The sequence below is a fragment of the Planococcus citri genome, chromosome 2 (genome assembly GCF_950023065.1).
Source record: "Planococcus citri chromosome 2, ihPlaCitr1.1, whole genome shotgun sequence".
Taxonomy (NCBI): domain Eukaryota; kingdom Metazoa; phylum Arthropoda; class Insecta; order Hemiptera; family Pseudococcidae; genus Planococcus; species Planococcus citri.
This window is the reverse complement of record NC_088678.1, coordinates 59,558,830-59,583,244: the sequence shown is the minus strand read 5'-3', so window position 1 is coordinate 59,583,244 and position 24,415 is coordinate 59,558,830. Positions and strand designations below refer to the sequence as shown.

The 24,415-nt window shown below is 32.2% G+C and overlaps 3 protein-coding genes across 4 annotated transcripts; 2 read left to right on the top strand and 1 right to left on the bottom strand.

Annotated features, from left to right (window-relative positions):
• The first annotated feature begins 11,505 nt into the window (after positions 1-11,505).
• Positions 11,506-13,404, top strand: LOC135836827 (uncharacterized). 2 transcript variants are annotated; one of them, XM_065351874.1, is made up of 6 exons: positions 11,506-11,667; positions 11,756-11,836; positions 11,945-12,005; positions 12,099-12,205; positions 12,591-12,732; positions 12,906-13,404. In XM_065351874.1, exons 1-6 carry the CDS (start codon positions 11,653-11,655, stop codon positions 13,088-13,090), a joined length of 591 nt encoding a protein of 196 aa, XP_065207946.1. In that variant the 5' UTR covers positions 11,506-11,652; the 3' UTR covers positions 13,091-13,404. The 2 variants fall into 2 exon arrangements, with proteins under 2 accessions (XP_065207946.1, XP_065207945.1); XM_065351873.1 differs by having other exon boundaries at positions 11,508-11,596; positions 11,721-11,836.
• Positions 13,405-14,939: 1,535 nt separating this feature from the next.
• On the bottom strand, positions 14,940-18,187 carry LOC135834113 (atlastin-like). Its single transcript, XM_065347951.1, has 9 exons — positions 17,960-18,187; positions 17,622-17,777; positions 17,145-17,300; positions 16,810-16,959; positions 16,578-16,716; positions 16,271-16,455; positions 15,953-16,173; positions 15,573-15,833; positions 14,940-15,340 (listed from the first exon to the last, which is right to left on the bottom strand). The coding sequence occupies exons 1-8, from the start codon at positions 18,185-18,187 to the stop codon at positions 15,827-15,829; spliced, it is 1,242 nt and encodes a 413-aa protein (XP_065204023.1). The 3' UTR covers positions 14,940-15,340; positions 15,573-15,826.
• Positions 18,188-21,380: 3,193 nt separating this feature from the next.
• LOC135836826 (uncharacterized) lies at positions 21,381-24,060 on the top strand. The gene is made up of 6 exons (XM_065351871.1): positions 21,381-21,618; positions 22,170-22,250; positions 22,379-22,448; positions 22,544-22,659; positions 22,761-22,911; positions 23,171-24,060. The coding sequence occupies exons 1-6, from the start codon at positions 21,604-21,606 to the stop codon at positions 23,407-23,409; spliced, it is 672 nt and encodes a 223-aa protein (XP_065207943.1). The 5' UTR covers positions 21,381-21,603; the 3' UTR covers positions 23,410-24,060.
• Positions 24,061-24,415: the final 355 nt, after the last annotated feature.

Below are 24,415 nucleotides of genomic sequence, written 5' to 3'. Positions count from 1 at the left end.
ATACAAATTTGGCATATAGATGATACTTATTCAATACTTCATAATGTGAAGTCAGAATATCATAGTACTGAATCATTTCTAAAAATAGACTCTGAGTTAGTGTAAAAGGTTGACTGTCTTCTACATCTCCCTCAACAATAATACTCCTAGTCTCAAAGTTGAAATGTAGTTTATATCTGCCAATTTTCATGTCATTTTCAACTGTGTCAGCTATAGAACAAGAAGTGTTGAAAAATTTCATCATAAATTGACAGTTTTTTCTCATTAAAATGAACCATTCTTCTGTTGTAATCGTCCATACAAAAATTTCATTCTTCTTTGCTTGATGTATAATACGTAAAACTGGGGTAAAATTTGTGCTAAGCAATAGACCAGTTTCAAGAAAATAATTTTCTAAACTAGTAAACACCTGAGATTTTAAAATCATCGTTCATAAATTTAATTACACCAAGTGTGATCACAAAAAAACACATTAGCTTGGTATAATATCCAGAAGCATACTAAGAAAATAAAAAACAACATTTTCTGTACAATTTTTTATGTAACATTTCGCAACATGACAACAAATTACAATAAAATTGATACACAATCTTAAATTATCTAACATAGTTGAGTAATCAATTGACATTTTTTTAGGGGGTTTTTATTCATATCTATCAGAAATTTAATACACATATGACCACAATTGACCGAATTAATTTTTTGGGTAGGTTCATGATTATAAATAATTTTTCTATTTTTAAAATATTTAATCATTTCTAAAGGAGGGGATATGTTTCCAATGGGGTCATGCCAAATTATGGTGTTGTAATATTTATAATAACAACACCAGTGAGTTCCCTTGTTTTTATAAGCATCTAAATTCACTATTCCACATTCAATTTTTCTAGGCTGTTTAGGTAAACTATCTCTAGAAAATATTCCTCTAAAGTGATTGACATTGAATTTTTTTATTAAATGCCACAACTGAGTTGAATCCAAAGGTTTGTTAGATGGTGGCAATCTTGAAGCCCTCCTGCTTGTCATCGTAATGTATATAATCCAAAACCTCGTTTATATGGTCCAATGGTAAGACCTTGTCCAACACTAACTGGTGTAAATTTACTACTGATTCCGCTACCTTTTTGATTCGTAATGACTGAACGAATATTACGTATTGCATTCAACACAGAAGAAATTCCACCAGTTATCGTTCCTACGTGAGATAAAGCGGATAATATAGGTATGAGTGGTATAGCTCCGCCTGTCTTAGGTACTGGGATCACACGTTTAACACGAGAACGTGTCTGTTTCACCTTATATTTTTTAACGGTACCTAATGACTTGGCAACCAGACTTTCAAGACTATCTTTAGGATACCTTCTAATAACTTGGCGGGCCTTGTTTACAATTTGATTGAAGGTTAAACCTCTACCTTTAATTTTACGAGTACCACAATTGATTTGATTGATTCTTTTACGCTGGCAGGATTTTTTTTTCAACCCTGCTCCAATTTTTCTTTTAATCTTCATAAGATTTGTTGTCAAATAAGCTGCTGCTTTCTCAGAAAAATTTGAGTCTTTACTTTTAACTCTGTCCCAAGCTTTATACTCCAATTCCTTATCTGCTTTGTGTCTACTTTCCAGGTCTTGATGTTTTGAGTAGGCAATGTCATGTAATTTTGCTGCTTCGTCTAGAGGATTTATTCCAGAAATATTTTGATCCAACTTTTCTTCAAGTTTTGTACCTGGACCCAAATATCTGTAGCCTGGGTAATGCAATTCAAATGGTAGCTTATTTATGATTGTATTTATCAAACCTTCACCAGTTTGATGTCTTTTATTTTGAGAAGAGTGATCTAACATATCTCTGAACAATTCATATATAAATGAACTAACTTGATGAAAAGTAACAGTATTTATACTTTTCTCACCCATTATAGGTGGAAAAATTTCAAAATGTTATCAAATAATGGTGATTTCAAAATAATTGAGCAAACTACAAAACTGCCCACCAACATAGCTGTTTTTGAAAATAAAATGACAAAAAAAATGTCAAAATCACAAAAAATCCATGGTCTACTGTTTCCTGATTCAATTAGAGGGTTGATCGTTGGAAAGTCAGGGTGTGGAAAAACTAATTTGATTGTAACTTTATTGTGCCATAAAAATGGGTTAAAATTTGATCATGTATATTTGATCAGTAAAACTTTATATCAAACTAAGTATGAGAAAATAAAAAATGTGTTCAAATTGATCCCAGAAATTGGTTTTCATTGTTACTCAAATTGTGAAGATTTACCAAGCCCAGAAAATTGTAAAAGTCATAGTATTGTAATTTTTGATGATATTTCTTCAACAAATGAAGCAAATGAAAAATTGAGACAATACTTTTCCATGGGTCGTCATAAATTCATATCATGTTTCTTATTATGTCAGAGTTATGCCAGAATAAGTAAGTCACTAATTAGAGACAATGCAAATTTTGTGGTTTTATTTAAACAGGATGCTTTAAATTTGAAACATGTTTATGATGATCATTTGAGTACAGATAACATATCATTTGAAAAATTTCAAAACATATGTAAGCATGTGTGGAATAAAATTTATGGATTCATAATCATAGATACAGATGGGAAAAATGTATATAATGGCAAATTGAGATCATCATTTCATCACTTCATTATTTTGAATCAATGAATCAACACTGTTATTAATCAAATTTTTTCAATACATACACTATGATATCTACAGATAGCATGTCAAATATAAATAAAGAAATTAAGGAAAAAAGTGAAATTTTAGAAGTAGCTAAAGATATCAAAGAAAAATTTAATGCATTAAAATTAATTAAAGAACAAACAGCTCAGCATGTTCAAGAAAATTTACAACCAATAGTTGGACCTCTTACAAATATTGAATCAAATTTAAAAACAGTTCTAAAAAAAGGGGGGAAAATAAACGTGTGACTCTTTCATTATCTAATCAATCATCAAATCAACAATCTCTCAAGTCCCAGTCCAAAATTGAAGAAATAATAAACGATTCATCACTTATTCAACCACCACCTTCACCACAGCCATCCATCACAATTGAGGGATTACCACCATTAGCAGATAGTGTCTATGGATTAAAATATAACCCTACAACTGAAGAATTTACAATAGGGAAAAAAAATGTTGTAGTTGTTGATGACTATCTAATAACTCATGATAATAAAACATACAATTTAAGGTACCACCTCTTGTGTTAGAATGGCCAAGTATTAGAATGGTCAAGTTGTAGAATAAGAGGGAAAAAAAGGGGAAAATATTTTTGTTGCCAACCCACTTTGTTTGGAGAAGAAAATTTTGTAAAATAATTAAAATGAAAAGTAAAGCCCAAGTATTAGAATGGTCAAGTTGTAGAATAGTCAAGTATTAGAATGGTCAAGTATTTGAAAAATAGGGGGAAAAGAGCAATCTGTTATAAGAGGATGAGGAAGTGGTACTTAGACTTAGTACTTTTTTGGATAATAGGGTACAAGGGTAGCCGTTTTCAGGGTTGGGGGGCGCTGTGTCCGCTCACCTCGGCTTCGCCTCGGTTGCGCGGGTCGCTTTGTTGTTCATACTATGTCTGTGAACTTCCCTCGGCCTTCGGCCTCGGTGAGTACAGTTTTTTAGAAACTACCGCAGGTACTGTCTACATACACGGTAATGTCCAGCCTCCGTCTGAACTCACCAAGGGGAGTAATGCTCATTGAATGAAATATAAATTTTAAACGGCTCGGCTTCGCCTCGCCTAATTCTCACATTCTCCGAGTCCATCCTGATATTTGTATTTTTCATTTTCTAACACTTGACCATTCTAATACTTGACTATTCTACAACTTGACCATTCTAATACTTGGGCTTTTCTTTTCATTTTAATTTACAAAATTTTCTTCTCCAAACAAAGTGGGTTGGCATTGGCAACAAAAATATTTTTCCCTTTTTTTCCCTCTTTTTCTACCACTTGACCATTCTAATACTTGTCCATTCTAACACATGAGGTGGTCTCACAATTTAACACCAGGCTTGAAATATCTTTTAACAAGTAAATCAATTGATCAAAATAAAAATCTGTACACTGGAGATGATTTGGAAAGCTATCGTGAAATAATATACAGTACAGATGCTGTAAAAAACAGCTCTGGAGCCTGGAAGAATGTTGGAAGTCGTTCTGATAAATTTCAATTTCTTAAAAGCCTTGTTGGACATTTGTATGTTTCTACCCCTGAAAGAACACCTAGAACAAGAAGTGTTTATAGCACTCCCTCAATAAATGAGGGTACAGTTTTTGATCAGGAACCTCAACATCACAGTCAACTTCAAATACCTCTCAAAAATTTAGAGAGTCCATCTTCTATAAATAAAAAAGGCTCTGGTTTGAAAAGACATAAATCAAGCCATCCTTATAACACTAAAAAAACTTCAAGGACTACATCAATACAAAATCTGAATCGTCAGAATATAAATAGAAAAAAATTGAAGAAAAATAAAATCAAACATAACCTTAACATCATTCCTCAGCCTCATTACAGATACAGGGTATCAAATAATAAGAAATTTAATGTAATTTATTTTAATGATCCAAACGAACTTGTTTCTCGTTTGAAAATATTACATGCTGAAAAGCAAGCTGGAAATACATCTAGTGAAATAACAAACGAAATTAATGCCATATTAGAAGAACTCCAGGAAGAGTACATATACTAAAAATTATTGTCATGGGTTTAAGCATTAAAAATGAATTGATCAATCAATTGTACAGTCCAGCAAGAAAAAATTATACTCGTAGACGTGTAGAAATTAGATCTTTGTATGATTTGTATGCTGCAGATTTGATAGATATGCAAAAATATGCTAATATAAATAATAAGTACATGTATATTTTAGTTGTCATAAATTGTTTTTCTAAAATGGTATATACTGAACCATTGAAAAGCAAGAAAATGACAGATGTAACATCTGCTTTAGAAAAAATATTCATCAGAGCAAACCCACCAAAAAATTTACAAACTGATGATGGGAAAGAATTTTTCAACAGAGAATGTGAAAAAATTTACAAAAAATACAATATTAATCATTACAGTACATATTCTGTAATAAAAGCTTCAATTGTAGAAAGAGTGATAAGAACCTTAAAAACTGCTCTTTATAAAGAAATGGCTAAACAGGGTTCTTTTAGATACCTGAAAGTATTACCTGAAGTTGTTGATTTGTACAACAAAACTATTCATCACACTACCAAATACAGACCTATAGATGTCAATTTTAGCAATGAAATTGATGTTTTGAAAAATATTTTGAAAAACACAGCCCCAAAACGAAAATATCTATCAGAAAAGTTTAAAAAAAATGACCTAGTTCGGATATCTTTCTCTCGTGGGAAATTTGACAAGGCCTACCATCAAAACTATTCAAATGAAGTTTTTAGAATAAAAAAAATTCAAAATGTATCATATCCTACTACTTACGTGTTGGAAGATTTGAGAAAACAACCTATACAAGGATCTTTTTACCGTGAAGAAATTATCAAAGCTAAACACCCTCAAGTTCATTTAATTGAGAAGATAATTCGAAGAAAAAATAACAAAATCAGAGTGAAATGGCTGGGTTTGCCTATATCAGAAAACAGTTGGATTAATGTATCCGATTATGTTGACTAAGCTAAGAATGATAATGTATTTTTTTTTAAAATGTACTCCATAATCATCAATAAACTATAAAATTGTTACAGAAAATTTTTTATGTATCAGGAACATGTCCAAATTGAACTTTTTTTAGGTAGGTATACTACACATATATCAGTCTGTGTTATTTTCAAATTGAAAAAAAAGCACAAATTTGTTTTAAAAAAATTTTATTTTCATTAGGTATAGTGCATAATTACAAATTCACCATGAATAAAATAGTAACAGTAAGAAAAAAATGAGTAGGTACCTACATATGAATAAAATGTACTTGTAATATTGAAAAATCAATGATGAAATAATTTTTTAAAAATCATATTGAATATGATGGTACCTCTGTATGTGGGGAGTAGACCAGTTTCATTGCAGACTCCACAGCTCGTTTAATAGAATCTTCAAATTGTTGAATTACAATTCTCCGTTCCTCCTCTAAAATCAATAATAAAAAGAAAAAAAAACGAATCAGTGTCTAGTTGAAATTTAGCACGGAGAATTATGGGGTGGGACAGACAACCATGTGCGTTTCAGTTCCACCACTCACAATCCTGTTCAAGTCTTATGTCGCGTTGCTTAGCAACTAGGACCAGTTTCCCTATACACATTGACATTTCAAATGGCTGATCCAATCCACCCACTACTACCTAGCAATGTAGTACAACATGCATGAGAGTTGGCCAGTGATAGGTCTACAGTAACCAGTATGGTTACCACAACGTAGCATACTGGGTATAGGTATGCATTGGTTCAAATGTTACGTAGGAAATATATGCTTACTAGTTTTATTCAAATTAAAATTATTAGAATAAAAATCATAATTTAGTTTTAAAAAAAACAACACACATCTTACCTATCATCTCTTTTCTCAGAGTTTCCAAACAACCTTCAACAGCAGACTCCATCTCAAATGGAATGAGTTCCTTCATTTTTAGGTCCTTAAATTTCTCTAGTATTTCCTGGAATTCTGTACGAGTAAATGGCTTCCTTAAAATCAACTTTTTTATATAAAGTTCACCATCAAAAATTCTTGTTAAAAAAGTGTTGAAAATTTCAGTTATATCTAGAGAAGACATGATGAAAAATGAAAATAATAAGATAGGTATCACGAAATTACTATACAAACACCACCAAACTAACAACAACACAGAAATTAATTTTACTATACAGTCCATTCTCGTATTTATATTATAAATTGTAGTCGTTCTCCCTACTAAAATGAACGGATTTTTTTTTTCTCATAAATTTTGTGCAAGGTACCTATTTTATATTTCATGTCTGTTGATTCACTTTGTGCAATACTGTTCTTGCCTAATTTATAGCAAAACAAAATAATCAAGGTAGGTAACTATAACAACCTTCTAAACACTGTTAAGATATAGGTATGTAGAATGCACAAAAAATGCAACATCCGAGAGTGCAACATAATAAAAAAATGTAAGTCTATTCTGAACCTGTTTTAAGACTTGGTTTTCTTTAGTTTGATGATCACCTATAATACCTACATCATAAAAATTGCATCATTGAAAGTATGTAGGTAAGGTTATGAAAGTTGAGTAAATAAACTTACGAAAATCTGTTTCATCGTAATTTTTACTGGATTTAATGAAATAATTTTCTGGGGAAAATTTGAGGTCATGTAAAGTTGACTGAAGATTTCTAGTATATAAAGCCTTGCAAATACACAGTACCTACCTATACCAGTATCTGTATTTTAGACAGTTCAGTGTGTTTAATTTGAAGTGAATTTATATAAATTTCAAACATTTCAATTGTGATCAGGTATTTTTGAAAAAAGTTGTGTAATATTTTTTTCATACCATGGCTAATGTATTAAAATTTGTAAAAATGTCAGAAAACGCATTTGTTCCAACAAAAGCAACTTTAAAATCAGCTGGTTATGATTTGAAGAGGTATGTAATTTTTTTTCTTCTACTATATTTATTTCTTCTTTTTTTTCAATTCTTTATTTAAACCTACACACTTATTTTTTCAAGTCTTGCTGATTTTTTCCAATATACCTATTTTTAAAATTTTTTATTCATATCCCTTTCTTCTTTTTTAAAGTACCTACTGATTTATTTTTTCAAATGTTTTTTTTTTAATTTAGTGCATATGATTATATTGTTCCTGCAAAAGGAAGGGAATTAATTAAAACAGATTTACAACTTCAAATGCCTAACAACTGCTATGGTAGAATAGCTCCAAGATCTAGTTTGGCACTAAATCACTTTATTGATATTGGAGGTAGGTACCTATCTAACTAAAGTATCTTTTAAATTATTGTAATGAATTTCTTAAACAAAGTTCTCTTACAATTCTGTAGGTGGCGTGATTGACGAAGATTACAGGGGAAATATTCAAATAATTATTCACAATCATAATAATGAAGATTTTAAAATCAAAAAGGGTGACAAGGTAGCTCAACTTATTATTGAGTTAATACTTCATCCTGAATTACAAGAGAGTGATGTAAGTATCACTATAGATGAACTAAGTTTTTTATTTTATTATTTATGGTATCTGCTTTTTCAATGTTTTGATGTATCCTCCCTTAATATTTCTGAAAACTTTTGCTAACTCAAGCACTAATGATTTGTTTTAAACTTACAGAAATTAAATGATACAGAAAGACAAGAGCAAGGATTCGGATCTAGCGATAAAAAATTGGAGAAAAAAAATACTTTTCCATCAGTATGGGTGCCTCCTACTTCTGCTTTTGAGAGGGAGTTCATTGTTGATTTCTTGGGATTTAGAGATCAATTAAATAATTTTATAATCAAAGAATTTGCAATAGTATCCAGAGATGGAAAAGATGATCCAACGTGTTTCATAGTGAGTCCTCCATATTCAATCACCCAACTTCCAGAGGTAAGAAGAAAAGAAGTCGCATGGTTACAAAAAAATTACCATGGACTAAAGTGGGAAGATGGCAATATGCAACTACATCATGTCGTGAAACTTATAAAACTGTTTTTGTTTCATGCTACAAAAATTTACTTAAAAGGTAAAGAAAAATGTAAAGCTTTAGAAGAGCTTTTAAACCGAACAACAATTGATCTAAACAGCCTAAACTGCCCACCTACAAAGGAGTTACCCTTTTTAACACATTACCTGGATTGTAAAGTAGCTGTTCATCATCCAATTGGTAACCATTTATCATTTGCATGTGCCTACATCAATGTTCAGAAATATAGAACATGGATCAATAATGAGGAACATCCTGAAAACAGCAATCAAGAGTTGACAGATAAAAACACAGATGAACAGGCTACAAGTCCTGAAAACAATCAACAGTTACCAGATGAAAACGCAGATAAACCAACTTCAGGTACACGTAAACGATTGAGAAAACCAATTTACTGTTGTGGAAAAGAATGCTTCCAATTGAATGAAACTGAGGTGGATGCTGTTGGGTGCTTCAAATGCGGAGCATATGGTCAATGTTACTGCAAATGTAAAACTTACACAGAGACAGAAAATGAACATAAGCTTGTGTTAAAAGAACTTCAAGATGACGATTTAGAAATGGAAAACCTGATAAAACAAATGTATGAAAAATAAAATTTCCAACTCTATTTAATTTTTATTGAGCCATATTTTATAATACATTTCAATTTTTAAAAATATGTAATATATACTTACCTACTAACAAATGTACCTACTCAAATTTTTTGTTTCGTAATAAATACATTCAAGTTCTATCCATGTTCAATTTTTTCATTCTTCTTAGTTGATAAAATTTAAAACACAGTACACACCTTGAAACTGTCGAGTATGCAATTTATTCAACATACACGTCTTGGTAATAGACTGTTCGTAGGCACTAAAAATATGCACAAAAACGAAAAAATATGTACAGAAATGTGGGATTAATTCAAAACCACCCCAGAAACCGTGTTTGTATACTACTCGCGCATTCATATAACTCGCATTGTTATTATGGTGTTTCTTGACCTACGTTGCAGGGGCGCGTTATACTACACGCATCCGTGTGTTTCACACGGAGTTCGTCATCTAGTTTATACATAGAAGTCTGTGGCCCCGTCTGAACTCTAGAACAATGGGCACACTAGCGCCATCTACGTGAGTGTCCGGCCCGAATACATTTTTTCAATCTTCATAAAGTCTTTTTTTTTTTTTTAATTGCTTTTTACCAAGTATGAACTAAGTATTGGGTACTGACTTTCATTTAATTTTGAATTCATAAATATTGGATTTTATTTTTTCCATCCCCAAAATATTCCAACTTTCACAACTTTAATTTTTACTTTTTAGTTTCGGTCTGAATGTTGAAAATTTCTTTCGTTGGTTTAATTCGTTTTAGGTTTGTTTTCATCTATCATGAAGACATTTTACTCAACTAATGACTATTCGTTCATTTATAAATTGATACTGATAGTGCCAATCATTTTAAATTGATAAATTTTATACATTTTTTAAAAAAAAAAAATAAAAAAATTCAAATTTTGGAACTTTGAACTTTGAAAAAATACGAATACCCGATGAAAAAACAAAATCAAAAACGAATAATTGAATGAAAAAGTTCAAAATTGGCTGCCTATCAATATCAACAAAATGAAGGAATGCCTTTTCAAGTGTACCTAATACTTAATAAAAATAATGATGATAAAAAAAAATTGTTGAAAAGGAAAACATAAAAAAAAAATAACTTCAGAAATTTATCAACAAACCAATTTGCGTTAGGGTACAATCGTCAATCTCATCATTTTCGCTACCTAATTGCTATCGTTAACCAATTAACTGCGTTTCCGAGAACGTTGATTACTATTCAGTGCAGTACTCTCCTTTTTATTACAATTTTGATACACATAAAAATTAAAATTTCTTCGACCATGATCATAATATGAGTCATTGCACACTTGCACAGAGTTTCATTTTTTTAAATTTCAAAATTATAAAAATATTGTAACATCAAGGAAAAATGAAAATTTGTAATTTTTTAGTGGTTCTTAATATTCTTTTCTTAGATATCCTGTATCTCTTTCTCTACCTGCACCTATGCCTGTTGTTTCTCAATTTCCGTTCTAAACTTGAATGAATTACCGGATATCAATGTAATATTTAATGATAATGGTTTTTTATCTTATCATTTCTGAGATTTGCTCGTTGAAAATTACTTAATAATGCTTTTAAAGGAGAGGGAGATGCGAGATGATGAATTTAAATTGATGCACGTACAGTGGTTTCTAAACTCACTACCTGACCAGTGACCATTTAGAAAAGACACGCATGTTTAGCCGTTTCGATAATGACAGATGTTTCACATCAGGAAGATTCTGTTTTTTATTTGGAAAATTTTCTAAAAAAAAAAAAAAAAAGCAGTTAGATAACTAGGTAGGTATCCACTTACTTCGTGAAGATTTTTTATAAAGAAATTTCAAAATATTCACTTTTACACTCAATGCTCAAATTGAAAGATTAAAATTTATTTCTGGTACTTAGATGTTTATTTCCAACTTTTCCTCTTCTTATTTTTCTCCAAGCCACGCTATGGTTTTTCAGACGTTCTAAAAATAAAAACTGTGACCAATTCTGAAAATGTTGTAGCCACACCGAATTGAAAATATTCCACTGCATATGCACTATGCAGAAATGATTATTGGCTAAAAATTGATCCAGGTCAATTAATTCTTTCCGGAGATTTCCAATAAAATTGATAACGTTTATGAGTACATCTGAAAGTTGAGATAGGTACGAATATTTTGTAGATTGAAAAACTGTAAGCACGAAATGGGAAATGGACTTTGTTTCTCTTGCGCATCATCTCCCCAATCTGAATAAACTCAAGCCATGCGTAACATAAATTCACTATTACCTAGGAGAGTACATTTTTAACCAGATTTCATGAGAAAATTTAATTAGTACATGTGACTTTATTTTCTTCGCAGTAAGTATATCTTCTGTTTCATTGAGCACCTGAGCAGCATATATAACCATCTCATCATGGCGCGAATTTCGGTAAGTGCTCTATTCACCATTACGAAATTTATTATATTGATTGTTCCTTATAGGGCACTGATCGTGTATGATTTTTTGTCACCTTCAGGGCAGTATGCTTCACGTTGAGAAATTCTTATGTTTCATAAGTCTTCGTGGAGGTACCTTATTTTCATTATACGCAACATTGGTAAGTAGGTGTAGGTATCAGTGACAAACTACACGTAAAATAAAATAATTTTCATTTTATGATGAATAGTTAGGCTTTAGTTTTTAAAATTTTCAAATATGCTCGCAGGTTTTCTGGTTTCATGCTGCTTTAATGACATTTAGCGAAGCGAGAGTTAGTTATGGTTTGAGTAAGTATTGTATAAACTATACTGGGTAAATGAAAGTTTCGTATTAGTTGAAACTTGAATCATGAGCTTCTATGTGCCTACGTATGTTTTCAGGCCCTTATGCACTATTTTTTTTAAGTATAATGATCAAGGGTGTTCTTGTTTCCTGCTTCACATTATTATACTTCCCTGAAATTGGGAAAAAGTATGATACAAAATCGGTAAGATTTTTTAAAAACACCTACCTATACATACCTATTTATCTCTTATTTATTTACAGGGTGCCCAGAAATATCGAGTACCCCTAAGAAAGTTTTTCATTAAAAATATAGGTTGGCAACGTGAAATAGATGCATATGATTGGTGGAATGTTATCTCTCCAGTCCAACAACCAATCATGTGCTATCATTATTATCATTCACTATGACCAACCAAAGTACGTATTTTAGTAGAAAACTTTTTTAGGGGTACTCGATATTTCTGGACACCCTATATATGTAATGTAGGTAGGTAGGTACCAATAATTTGCCTATTAATAGATCATCATTATAATTGTAGTGTTATTTTTGTAGGTGATACATAATCGTTTGAATGTTTAAATTTCAGATAAATGTGAGATGCATACTATATTTTTCCATATTCAGTGGCTTGTGGGCAATAATTGGTTTTATTTTGATATTTTCTTACGTTGTGTTGGATAATAATCGTCTGGACATATCGGTTGCATTATTCTCGATTTCATATACAGGTATACCAATAAAGAGATACATACCTATTGAACGTAAATTAAATGTGTTTATTCAAAATAGGAAGCAAGTTCAATTAGAGCTATAAAACTTCATACATAAGTAATAAAAGAATAGGTACCTAATCATTCTTACACTGAGCAAAACATATCAACTGCGCAATTCCATTTTACAGGTTCATTGTTGCATTTTACAGCGGTCACCTACAGTTTTTACCTATCCATTCTGAAACCGAAATCATCAAAGGTGCTGATAAAAATTCGTATCCCACCGCTCAGCTCAGACCTTCCACCACCCAGACCACCTCGTGACATCTTCAGTATTAATCACTCTGGTAATCTTTATGTTGAGACGACGTAATTGGGGAAAAACTGAAACTAGAGAGGTAGTCGAAAAATTCTGTATGTTCTTTATTGTTATTTTTGTAACTTAAAATTGACAATTTATAACACTTTTTTTTTGCATGAAAGTTCCCAATTATTTTTTGCCATATTCCTTCCTTACCTATTTTTTAATTATAGGTAAGTTATTTGTTATTATTATTTTTTTTTAAATTTACACAGCTATTTTATTTTTTTGAGAGAAAAATTTATTATCTTCCTAAAAGTGGAAGTACATACGTAATACCTACTTGTAAAACCCTGTTATCCTTAATAAACATCATTTATTCTCCAGATAGTCTTAGCACTCACGTTTTTACCACCATTACGAAATGTGTTTGGATACACATTTGAAATTTAAAAAAATGAAACAAAACGATCAAATTTATTCCCCTTTCATCAAAGGAAAAAAAAACTGTTGTTTTCAAAAGATCATAATATATTTTCAGAGGCGTGTTTTTGATTTCGATTTTAGCAACTATGTCACAATTTGCAAGGAATTGAACTAGCATATGTGAGGGCGCATACGGAAAGGGACCTAACGACCAAAAAAAAAAAAAAAAAAGTTCTCTGAAATTGTTGTAGGAACCCTTTACAGAGTTCCTACAACAATTTCAGAGAACTTTTTTTTTTTTTTTTTGGTCGTTAGGTCCCTTTCCGTATGCGCCCTCACATATAACATAAATAATTTATAAAATTCCACTATAACCAATAGCCTGAGGCATCCAAGCTATATGGCACTTGAAAAAAGTATCATTTTCGGTTCAAAATTCGAAATGAATATAAATTATTGAACATAGGTATTTGATGCTCCATCACAATCGTCTCGATTCATCCATGCATGCAAGGAATTGTCAATAAATCAAGACAAGATGTGGTTGAAATTTGAATACGACAAAACACAAATTTCAAGAAACCTTGCCTATCTTCAAAATTGAAGGGGCAAACCTGATTCAAAATTTCCAAATTTCGAGGGCCTCAAATTTGAATTTTGAAATTGTGCTTGCCCCTTCAATTTTGAAGATAGGCAATAGGTCATAATAACTATTTTTGTTCGTCCACTCGAGTACTATGGGTAAAGGGCATCATTTGAATGTTTCAAACATCATCATATTTTTGATGCATTTTTCAAAATTGGTGAATTTTAGTTAAAAAATGGGGTAATTTCTTTAATATGCAGATGGTACGAAAATGTCTGAATGATTCAAAGGATGCCCTTAACCCATAGTACTCGAGTGGACGAACAAAAATAGTTATTATGACCAATTGCCTATCTTCAAAATTGAAGGGGCAAGCACAATTTCAAAATTCAAATTTGGGGCCCTCGAAATTTGGAAATTTTGAATCAGGTTTGCCCCTTCAATTTTGAAGATAGGCAATTTGTCATAATAACTTTTTTGTTCGTCCACTCGAGTACTATGGGTTAGGGGCATCACTTAAATGATTCAAATGTTTTCTTATTTTTGATTAATTTTTCAAAATTGGTAAATTTCCAGTTTTGCGGAGCACGTAGCGCCTTCATTTTACAAGATAGGCAACTTATCATAATAACTTTTTTTGTTCGTCTACTCGAGTTGCATCTATTGTGAAATTATTGCCCACGCTTTATTTAACACCCTGTATAGATGAAAAAAGAAACAGTTTTGTAGATACAACCCTGCAAAAAACACGTTGAAAAAGTTGCCTGCTTGTATTTTCAAGGCGCAATAATCAATTCAAAATCAACTTGGAAACTAGGCGGTTTTCTTTTTCAAACACATTTTTTAAAACTTCTAGTTGAAATCGTATTAAAAAGTTGATTATTTAAATGAATAGAAACAATCTTTCAACACTGGGTAGGTATTTATTGGTAGAAAAGCATACGTGAGCTACGGCATAATATAAGATTTGACATGATAATTAAATGTAATAATGACAATTTGACTTATTTATTATAATATGTAATATTGAACATAACATAGCCTATTTAAGTAGGTACTCATCGGCGAAATATTGATGAATACGATGTCCTCGTAAAGGCATTTACTCCGTGACCCATTATACCACCCCATACAATGCCAAAAGCGTGGCCTAAGGGGCCGCCGACGGCACTTCCGACAAAAACGGCGCCATTTATAGCACCTAATATGACATCACGGACTACGGTTTTTCTATCAACTTCAGCTGCATGAACAGCGTTTGCTTCAACTTCACACTGCATTTTAAACCAATCATGGTAGATTTGAATATCCTGTAAACATAATGGGTAGGTACCTATTTAATTTCTTATTATTTAAGTACCTAAGTATTCGCGGTAGTTGAAAGAAATAAATAAAAATAAAAAAACAACTTCTGAAAATCTATTGTAGAACATTCAGAACGTGTGCAAAAATGATTTTTTCAATAGAGCAACTTATTATTTTTTTTCTCGATTTCTTTTTAATATTATGAAGTGAAGCAGAACGTAATAAGTTAACACTTACTTGCTCTAACATGTTTTCATACATTTCAGATACGTCGCCACCAGCTCTAAATCCTTTCCAAAATTCATCGAAAGACTTTTCCTTCGCCTTGATATGTTCTTTTTCGAGTTCTTTCAAACTTGGAAATGATTTAGCGTTTTCGTACTTTACCATCATGTGCTTATGATATGTTTCTTTTCCAGCTGTAACTGCTGATTGGTTACTATCCTTCGCTTTGCGTTCATTATTCAAAATTATTTGATGATAGTCGGCTTCTATGGCCTATATGAACAAACATAAATTCAAGGTCTTTAGTTTTCATTTCATTTCAAGTGACTTAATTTCAGATTTGAAGTCGATCTTTTCATAGTATTTCAAAAGCGTTTTCCGTAGTAACTTACTTTTTCCAATTCAACTCTGTATGGCTCACTGAGAACTTCGCCCCCATAACACGTTTTTCATCAAACATCCGCAGAGCCTTTTTTTTTCTATTTTCGTGTTCGAATTCTAATTCTTCGGGCGTCATGTATGGTGTATAGTTTTCCGAAACAATTTCCATTTCTTCGTTGTAAGCTTCTTTTATAGATTTCACGGTCAATACCATTTCAGCTGTTGCGGTTGCCTTAATTCAAATTCAAAATAATAAATAGGTAGGTATAAGTAGTCGTGGATAAGATTGCTTCATAGATACTTCCCTTTTTAGTAGGTAATACCCTTACCATAAGCATAGACCTCGGTTCAGGTAAATCTTCTCTATTGAACAGTTCGACGTACCACTTAAAATACACAAGCCACTGAGCAACTGTAACTTTCTTGCCGGAGATCTCTTTCAGTGTTAAATTTCCGGAGGGGAACAACATCGGAACAAATTCTTCTAAACTTTCCTTGAATTCTGATCCAATATCTGCGTTTAAAGAAAAAATGTTTTACAACTTTGAAATAGGTCTACTAAAAAATGAATGTCGTTTGAAAAGAGACAGATGAGACCAAAGTACATATAGGTAGGTAAGGTAGGTAGTAAGGTACCTGACAAACTTCCGTTGAAGTTTTCATTCTGGACAACTTTTAAGCCTGGGTGTGGCATCAAGAAGCATCTGATACCGGTGAAGCATTTTTTGATATTTTCTCTCAATGCTTGTAGTTCGAAAGGCTGTTCGTCTGAAATCTTATGATACGGATATTATTTGCAGAATGAGAGCCAAACTCATACAAAAATTAAAATGTCCTTTCTTTATATAATCAATATTGTTCTACGAACTTTTAATACTTCTGCTTCTAAGTAATCCTGACCGCCTTTTGACCCATATTTGTACTGGGCGATCCAACTCCAGTCTCTAATGAGAAAAAGTAATTCTTGGAAAGGAGTATGCCCTGTATCAACAATCAACTTTCCGTATTCGATGAAATACTGAAAAAAAAATATAAAATTCAACATTTCAATAACTTTATCGGCGACTTGTTCCTGGACAAATTTGAAAAGTTGACGACGATCAAGTGGGTAGGTAAGGTACCACTACCAACTTTTATATAGGTAGGTAACTAAAACCAACTGGCGTGAGTGCTTACAATAACTTGACAATACGGTCTACTTACTTCCAAATTCTGCAAAGCGTCTTCTGGAATATCTCGATTCAAGTTATAGATTTGAATTGAGCTTAACATTGTACTCAGGGTGAAAAATGTATTCGATTCTCGAAACGAACTTCGTCTATCAAATATCCCTTGGGTATCCAGGACAATTACAGCTATCTGAAAGAAATCAATAGGTATACACGTACAGGATGCCCAATAATATCGTGAACCCCAAAAAAAGTTTTTCATTAAAAATCTGGGTTGGCAACGTGAAATAGATATACCTACATATGATTGGCGGAATGTTATCATCTCAGTCCAACAACCAATCATGCGCTATCATAATTATTATTATTCACTGTCACCAACCGAAATATTTGAAAGAAAACTTTGTTAGGAGTTCACGATATTTCTGGGCACCCTGTAGGGATCGTATATTGTGTGCAGAAAATCGTTAGGTAGGTATCTGAATTTCAAAGATAAAACATCACCAGTCACCTTTTGATCATTTAGTAGAGTAAGACGAAATATTTCCGACCACATAAGAATGCCAGTTGTATTGCGTTTCGATCCGTAAGTCCAGGAAAATCCCTCCAGAGTACCGTCTTCATTTCCTAACCAATTATCGGTAGTTTTTTGGTCATCGGGTGTGCACTGAAAAAAATTTCAATTAAATGTGTACATAAATAAAAGAAGAAACTATCAAAATAGGTACGAATTTTGTTAGTTTTCAGACGCCCTATTTTCCAGGTAATTATTAGCGAACCAATCAAAGTATACCAACGTAGATAGGTACCTACGAGTATGTAGGTATGCGAATGTTTGCATCATCTTACCAGAAATGTCAGGTACCGAAGAATAAAGTTCAAAAGAAACGATTTTCCACCTCGTGAAGCACCAGCAACTGAAAGCACTACACAATTGCAATCTTTGATGTCATCCTGGAGTAGAATTTCGTCCAAAGCGTCAGTATACATTGAAATGAACGCATGTTCGTGTTTTCCATCTTTTGGAACTACTTCTACTATGGGTATAGGGTGCGGCTCAGCTTGCGATTTATCCATTATTATTTACCTATACGTTTACCACAAAATGAATAGATTATATATTCACAAAAAAATAGGTTAATCAACAATTTTCATATCTACGGTCGCTAAAATGGTACTCTGTTGGCTCAGCTCGCAGAATCAATGCAGCTACGTATAGAAAACAAATTTCCCAACAATTGCAAAAAAAAGTTTTGACATATTTATGAAGAAAATCTTGATGCATGCCCCAATTTTCCCTTTGTAAATCCCCAAATAGATTTTGCAAAATTTTTGGAGAGTTGAAAAAAATTAAAACTTTAAGTAGGGTCCAAAAAAATTCACCAACAATTTTTAATTCGTGAAAACCTTGTTTTTTGAAACTGAAATTAATTCTAAATAATTTCCTGTCCCTATTTCAACCTTATTTCGGAATAGGTACCTAATATTTGACTGCTTCCAGTTGTTTTGGAGCCATTAGCAAAACATTATTCGCTTCAGTTTTTTAGTTTTTGCACCATGACTGAAAGTAGATTTGGGCAGTTGATTTCGACATTAGTATTTATTCAAGTGCAGACTTCAGATTGATGGAAAACTCAAAAATCGAGTCGGAGGACTTGAAACAGTAGGTCTTCAATCAGATTTCTTCAGCTGAAAAATAATGTGGCAATACAAAACTGAGTCAATGCACACACCCCCCCCCAATCCTGCGAGAAAGTAAAGTGTAAAATTTTGAAAAACTACCTAACGAAAATGAATATTTTCGAAATACGAACCTATTTGCATTTAGAAATTTTCTACTTTTCAATTAGGTATCTATTTCCCAACTATTAAAAAAAATTTTGAGCATCTTAACAAGTTATTTTGTAACATTCTTGCAATTTTGTGAATTTTAAAGTCAAAGTAGTTCAAAAATGTCCAAATCTCAACAAAAATTCACAGAAATGAAGAAACTGGAAAAATGCAAAAAAAAATTATATGTAAGTAGGTAGGTGCTAGGTACCTATTCAACTTACGTATTTATATTTTCAACAGCTTACAAGAAGGAAGGTACCTAATTAACTTATATTTTACTTCGACGTCAGTCTTCAAAGTTCAAATGCCGAGAGAAGAAAATGTATTCACATTTCACACATCACACAACACAACACGTAAATTATAAATGAAAGTATGTACCTATTCAATCGTCAGTTCGTGAAAGCATAATGCAAAGATACTCGCAAAGAAATGTCGCTTCGTTGGTGTGAAATGTGCAGTCACACGCAGATATATTCGGTTTTCATCTTACCTATCTGAAATGCTGCGTTGTCAAAATTTATCTTAGATTTATTTCCATAACATTAACGTATAATTCGAGCTTCGTCAATTCGGCAGTCGACACCACACGATGATAAGCTATCGATGAGCGAAAAATTCTAATCTAGCCTTGATCTAGCAATCTCATTATTATACATCGATATCCAGAAAAAAATTGCGGATTCAAAATGAATCCTCGGCAGTTTTTTTTTTCATCGCTCATGAGATATTAATAAGAAAATGAATCACTATTTTCTTCGTTATGACGTACTGTAAATACATAAATGAACTGCAAAATTGCCGAAACCATAACTTCAAATATCTTCAGTTTTCTTACCTATCCAATATGTTCCTACTTCCTACCCACCTACCTACATACCTGTTCACTTTAAAGTTTAAAATGTGAATTCTTCAGGGGAAAATGGAAATTCCTTTTACCACCACAAGCAACCAGCCTTTTATAATAAGAAGCAAAAATCTGAGTAGCTGTAATAGGTAGGTATCTTGATACTAATTTGGCTTCATTCACGAGCAAACACGAAAATAAAGTGAAGCATAGCCTATAATGCCCAAGGGTCAGTTCGTTTGTGACTTGAACGAAGTGTTTTCGCTTTTTTACGATTTAAAAAAAGAAAACAGCTACCTACTGGTTATCGCATAAAAATCCGTTTCATCAAAACTAATCAATAGTAGATTTGCTCACAGTACATTCCTATCGACTAATATACATCTTTGTATTGTAGTTGTGTTTTCTTATCGAGAAAACTATATGATTAAAGCATCGTCAGCTTTATGCGAGTGAATATAGTGGTCTGTTTCTCACAACGTGGCATATTTTTATAGTCTACCTAGTCTATCCGTGCTTATTTCAACTACATAAAACAATCACCTTGCTCCCTTTTGTGTGATCACGATTGTATTTCTTGATAATGATGCTTCGCTACGTTTTACTGAGTTAAGTACTTGGAACCCAAACTATACATATAATATGTTCTCACGATTCCGTGTGTTTCCCTTCATGATCATTTCCTATATTTTTGGAAAATGTTCAATTAAATGCACAAAAGTCATTCTGATAAATTAGGTTTACACGTACCTACCTAAGAAGAACAAAGTCATATTAAACCCGGGAGACAAAACAATAAAATAATAATCACAAAATCGAATTGACGCTTACCTATTCGACAAAAAAAGAACCTAGAAGCTCCTTCAAACGCTGCCATGCTATAAGTTTTAAACCAATCTCCACAATCTTTAAGTCTTCAAGTGTCTACCTATAGGTATTTAACATTATGGGTGCATTTTTGAACTCTTCAGCGGTTTTCATTTTTTTATCATCAGAAAATTGATTTTTTTAAAATAGATGTCCGCAGATACCACATTTTCGATAATTCTGCTCGTCCATATCAACCTTGAAGTAGTTGCGGAGTTCGCTTTTTGAGTTGGGTAATTTTCGGCCATTTTGGATCAGTAAATTCCAATTAACTAAAGTCAATGAATATACCTAGTTGAAAGTCTGAGACTAATCGAACCAATTTTCCAAAGGAGGGAGGGAGTGTACGTAGGATGAAAAAAAATTGGAATAAAAATTTTGAAGATGGCGAGTGAGATTATTATTTTCTCCGGGAAATGAGATCGAGGAGTAAGATACATATGTACATGGAAGAAGAAAAAATCCAAAGGAAATGACAAAGGGATGTAATGTAAAAAAAAAACACTGGTTTTTAAGTGCAAGGGTAACGAACTAACGAATGAGAATGGAAAGGAGACATATTACAGAGAATTGTTCGAAGGGTTTACTTAGTTGAAGTCGAAGGAGAAAAAACTAAAAAAAGAAAGCAATGTACTAACACCACGAGACTCAATCTGGAATACAACACGCAATTGGTGGATTTTATCCCCACTTTCCTCAACAGTATTATACATTCTTGCCATACCAAATCAAACTGACTGGTCGACTTCAGAATTCAGAATCTTCGAGAGAGATTTTCTTCTTTTTCAGTGCTGAGTGAGTGCTTTAAAACTCTGGTGACAGAATAGGCTACCTGTTGTTATTTCATTCGTTTGAGCGTTTTCAATCTTATCGCGTCTTCAAATTCGAATTACTTTTTGTTTTTGAATATTAAGTGTAGGTAGATATACCTATCTACCTTGTAATCATGGTGCGATTGTCGGTGAGTACTATCCTAGATTAGCCAACTACTATTTACTTGCTTGTGTTCACATAATTATATACGTTTACATATTTTTGAAATTGTGGCGTAGGTATCAACCAAAATTTATCGACAAGAGCCATTATTTTATTTGAAAAAGTTGAATGTAGGACAGAATACTACATTGCAAAAGTCTTGTTTATTTATTACGCAAAGTACCTACCTACATATAAAGAAACCTGGTAAAAATGTAAAAATTTGAGTAATTGGGGATTGGGTACCTACTCTTACTCTCAATATTTTTGGATAGTAAAAAAAATTAATTTAAAAAATTAAAAAACAATGGAATTATGCAAGACTTGCGAGGATAATAAGTATGCAAGTTATATGTACCAAAATGTTAATAATTTCTCAGACCAAGATCATTGTAAGAACTATGGCCCCAACTTACCTATGGCTATAGCTGCTATACCACCGTCTTTAGATGAATTTCTCAAACTATGACCTAATAACTTTCTTTTTTTTTCTTCATTAACTAATCGAATACCTATTTTTTATTTCTGTTAATTTAGTCTGGTATGATCCTTGTTGAGAACTTTTTGTGTTTCATCAGTCTCCGAGCTGGAACTTTATTTTCATTATATTTGACGCTGGTAAGTAAAATAATAAAGAAAATATCGAGAGTAGATACTCGCTTACGCGAAACCTCGTAGTATATTTTCTGCTAGATACCAAGATACCATTTTTCGCCCTCATGATTTTTGTGTTTGTTCTTTGGTAGATGTCGTCTTTTTATTTTGCCTTGGTGATATTAAATGCAACTATCGTTTCTTGGTGGGACAGCAGCTTTGGTAAGCTTTTTTTCAGTTATCAAAATAAACTTGAACTTTTTCAAGTTTGAACGAATTATTCACTTAAATAATTTTAATTCGTTATTTTATTTTAGCTCCTGCTCCCATGCATCTTTATCTTATTGAAATTGCAATGATCGCACTGATTTTAGCTTTGTGTTTCACCCTACTTCATTTTCCTGTAATTAACAAGAAATATAATGAAGACTCGGTGAGATTTGATTATGGTTGCATAAACATACACCAAACTATCAGTTTCCTCTTTTTGCTATAGTTCAACAGTGTTCAAAAAACATTTTATTTTTTATCCAGGTGAATGCAAAATGTCTAAAATATTTGTTTGGATTCTATGCTGTAATGTCAGTAATCGGCATCTTGGTAACGTTCGGTGTGATAGCAATAGGTGGGCCTTGGAATTCAGATAGATTACCCGCGATTATATTTTTGACAGCTTTGTGGACAAGTAAGTACTTACTTACATGTTAAACATAAGTAACCTGTTTATGAAACTTGTTCAATTTAGCTTGATTTTACAATGAGCGAGTAATGACCCATTAAGAATCTACCCATCCTAGATACCTATGTATTTTAGCGATGATTGACATTAACTGCATTATTTCAAATTTTCAAAAGAAAATTCATTCAGAAATTTCCATCTTTCAATAGTTTTTACCTAGTTAGGTACCACGTGTACTTTATGCGTGTATTTTTTGTCTTTGCAGGCGTATTCGTACATTTCACTGCGGTCGCTTATAGTTACCACCTTTCTATTCTCCAGTCTCAAGAAAATCCTGGAGACGCGACTGCACATAATATCGAAGATGGTGATGGATCAACGCAGAAGATAATTCGAAAAGATTTCTCATGCTCTTCTAATGATGGAAAACTTGCTATGCCACTTCCGCAATCCTCAAATTCCTCGACGAACGGAAGTGGTAATCTTTATGTAGAGTTGCGGTAATTTTTCAGAAATTCAAAATACACATAGGTATACCTAGTTACCTACCTATCTTTACTTTGCACGTTTATTTCAAAATTATTTTCATAATCATTATGTTGTATGGATAGATTAGATAGATTGTAGCTATATGATTCTGAAACATGTAGGTACCTACTTGTACTTACCTATCGAAAGATTGTCATTTAAAATCATCTATTGTAAAAATATTCCCTTGATTTAAAAGCTTCAAATTTTTATATACTAAGCGCGTTAACCTAATTATCATTATTATTACTTTGTTTTGTTGTCTCAAAAAATCCTTTTTGTAGGTAGCATTTTTTACTGAAGTAGCTTTTTTAATCTCTTGAAATGATGCATCATGTTCATGTACTATTTTTTATCAAAATGAAAATGAATTGAAATGATGTCAGATATATGCCAGTGTTTATTTAATAAACCCGATGTGAGTTATAAATTTCTGTGTCAGACAAATAATTGTTTTTTTTCCATTGAGTATCACTTTCCTGTCAAACTTTTTTATTATAACAAAATGGGTTATTACTTATTACATTCATATTTTTGAATAGGTAGAAAATAGCGAAATTCAGGATCGGATCCTGCAGACTTTTGCTGCAAGTTCCCACAATAAAGATCACCACGTTAGGTAGTTTATTACCTCGTTAGTTTTCTAGAATAAATGCGAATTTGCAACTTCAAATTTCTTTCAATAATTAGTACTGAAGTACAGTAGGTGAGGTACATCTACAATCAACATAGTAGATAGGGTACCGTATGTTTATGCATATGAATTGTTTTCCATCAAGATTCGCGTTGGAAAAGTTGCCTACCTGTATTTTTAAGGCATAAAATCAATCCAAAAGTGACTCATTCATTAAGAACATGGTTATAAGCTGGCTGCGGAAGTTATTACAATTTTGACGTCAAGATCAAGAGTACTTAATTCTTAATTACCTATCTCATGATATGACCACAGAGAATGAGAAAATTATACAGTACCCCTCGAACC

Bases quoted from the DNA above. Each gene is read 5' to 3' on its own strand.
- LOC135836827 (XM_065351873.1), top strand. From the start codon at position 11,735: ATGATTTTTTGTCACCTTCAGGGCAGTATGCTTCACGTTGAGAAATTC. The intron at 12,006-12,098 runs GTAAGTATTGTA...GTATGTTTTCAG, and splicing joins GAGAGTTAGTTATGGTTTGA to GCCCTTATGCACTATTTTTT. The intron at 12,733-12,905 runs GTATACCAATAA...TCCATTTTACAG, and splicing joins ATTCTCGATTTCATATACAG to GTTCATTGTTGCATTTTACA.
- LOC135834113 (XM_065347951.1), bottom strand. From the start codon at position 18,187: ATGGATAAATCGCAAGCTGAGCCGCACCCTATACCCATAGTAGAAGTA. The intron at 17,301-17,621 runs GTGACTGGTGAT...GATTTCTTTCAG, and splicing joins CTCTACTAAATGATCAAAAG to ATAGCTGTAATTGTCCTGGA. The intron at 16,960-17,144 runs GTAAGTAGACCG...TTTTTTTTTCAG, and splicing joins ACGCTTTGCAGAATTTGGAA to TATTTCATCGAATACGGAAA.
- LOC135836826 (XM_065351871.1), top strand. The intron at 22,251-22,378 runs GTAAGTAAAATA...GTTCTTTGGTAG, and splicing joins TTTCATTATATTTGACGCTG to ATGTCGTCTTTTTATTTTGC. The intron at 22,912-23,170 runs GTAAGTACTTAC...TTGTCTTTGCAG, and splicing joins TTTGACAGCTTTGTGGACAA to GCGTATTCGTACATTTCACT.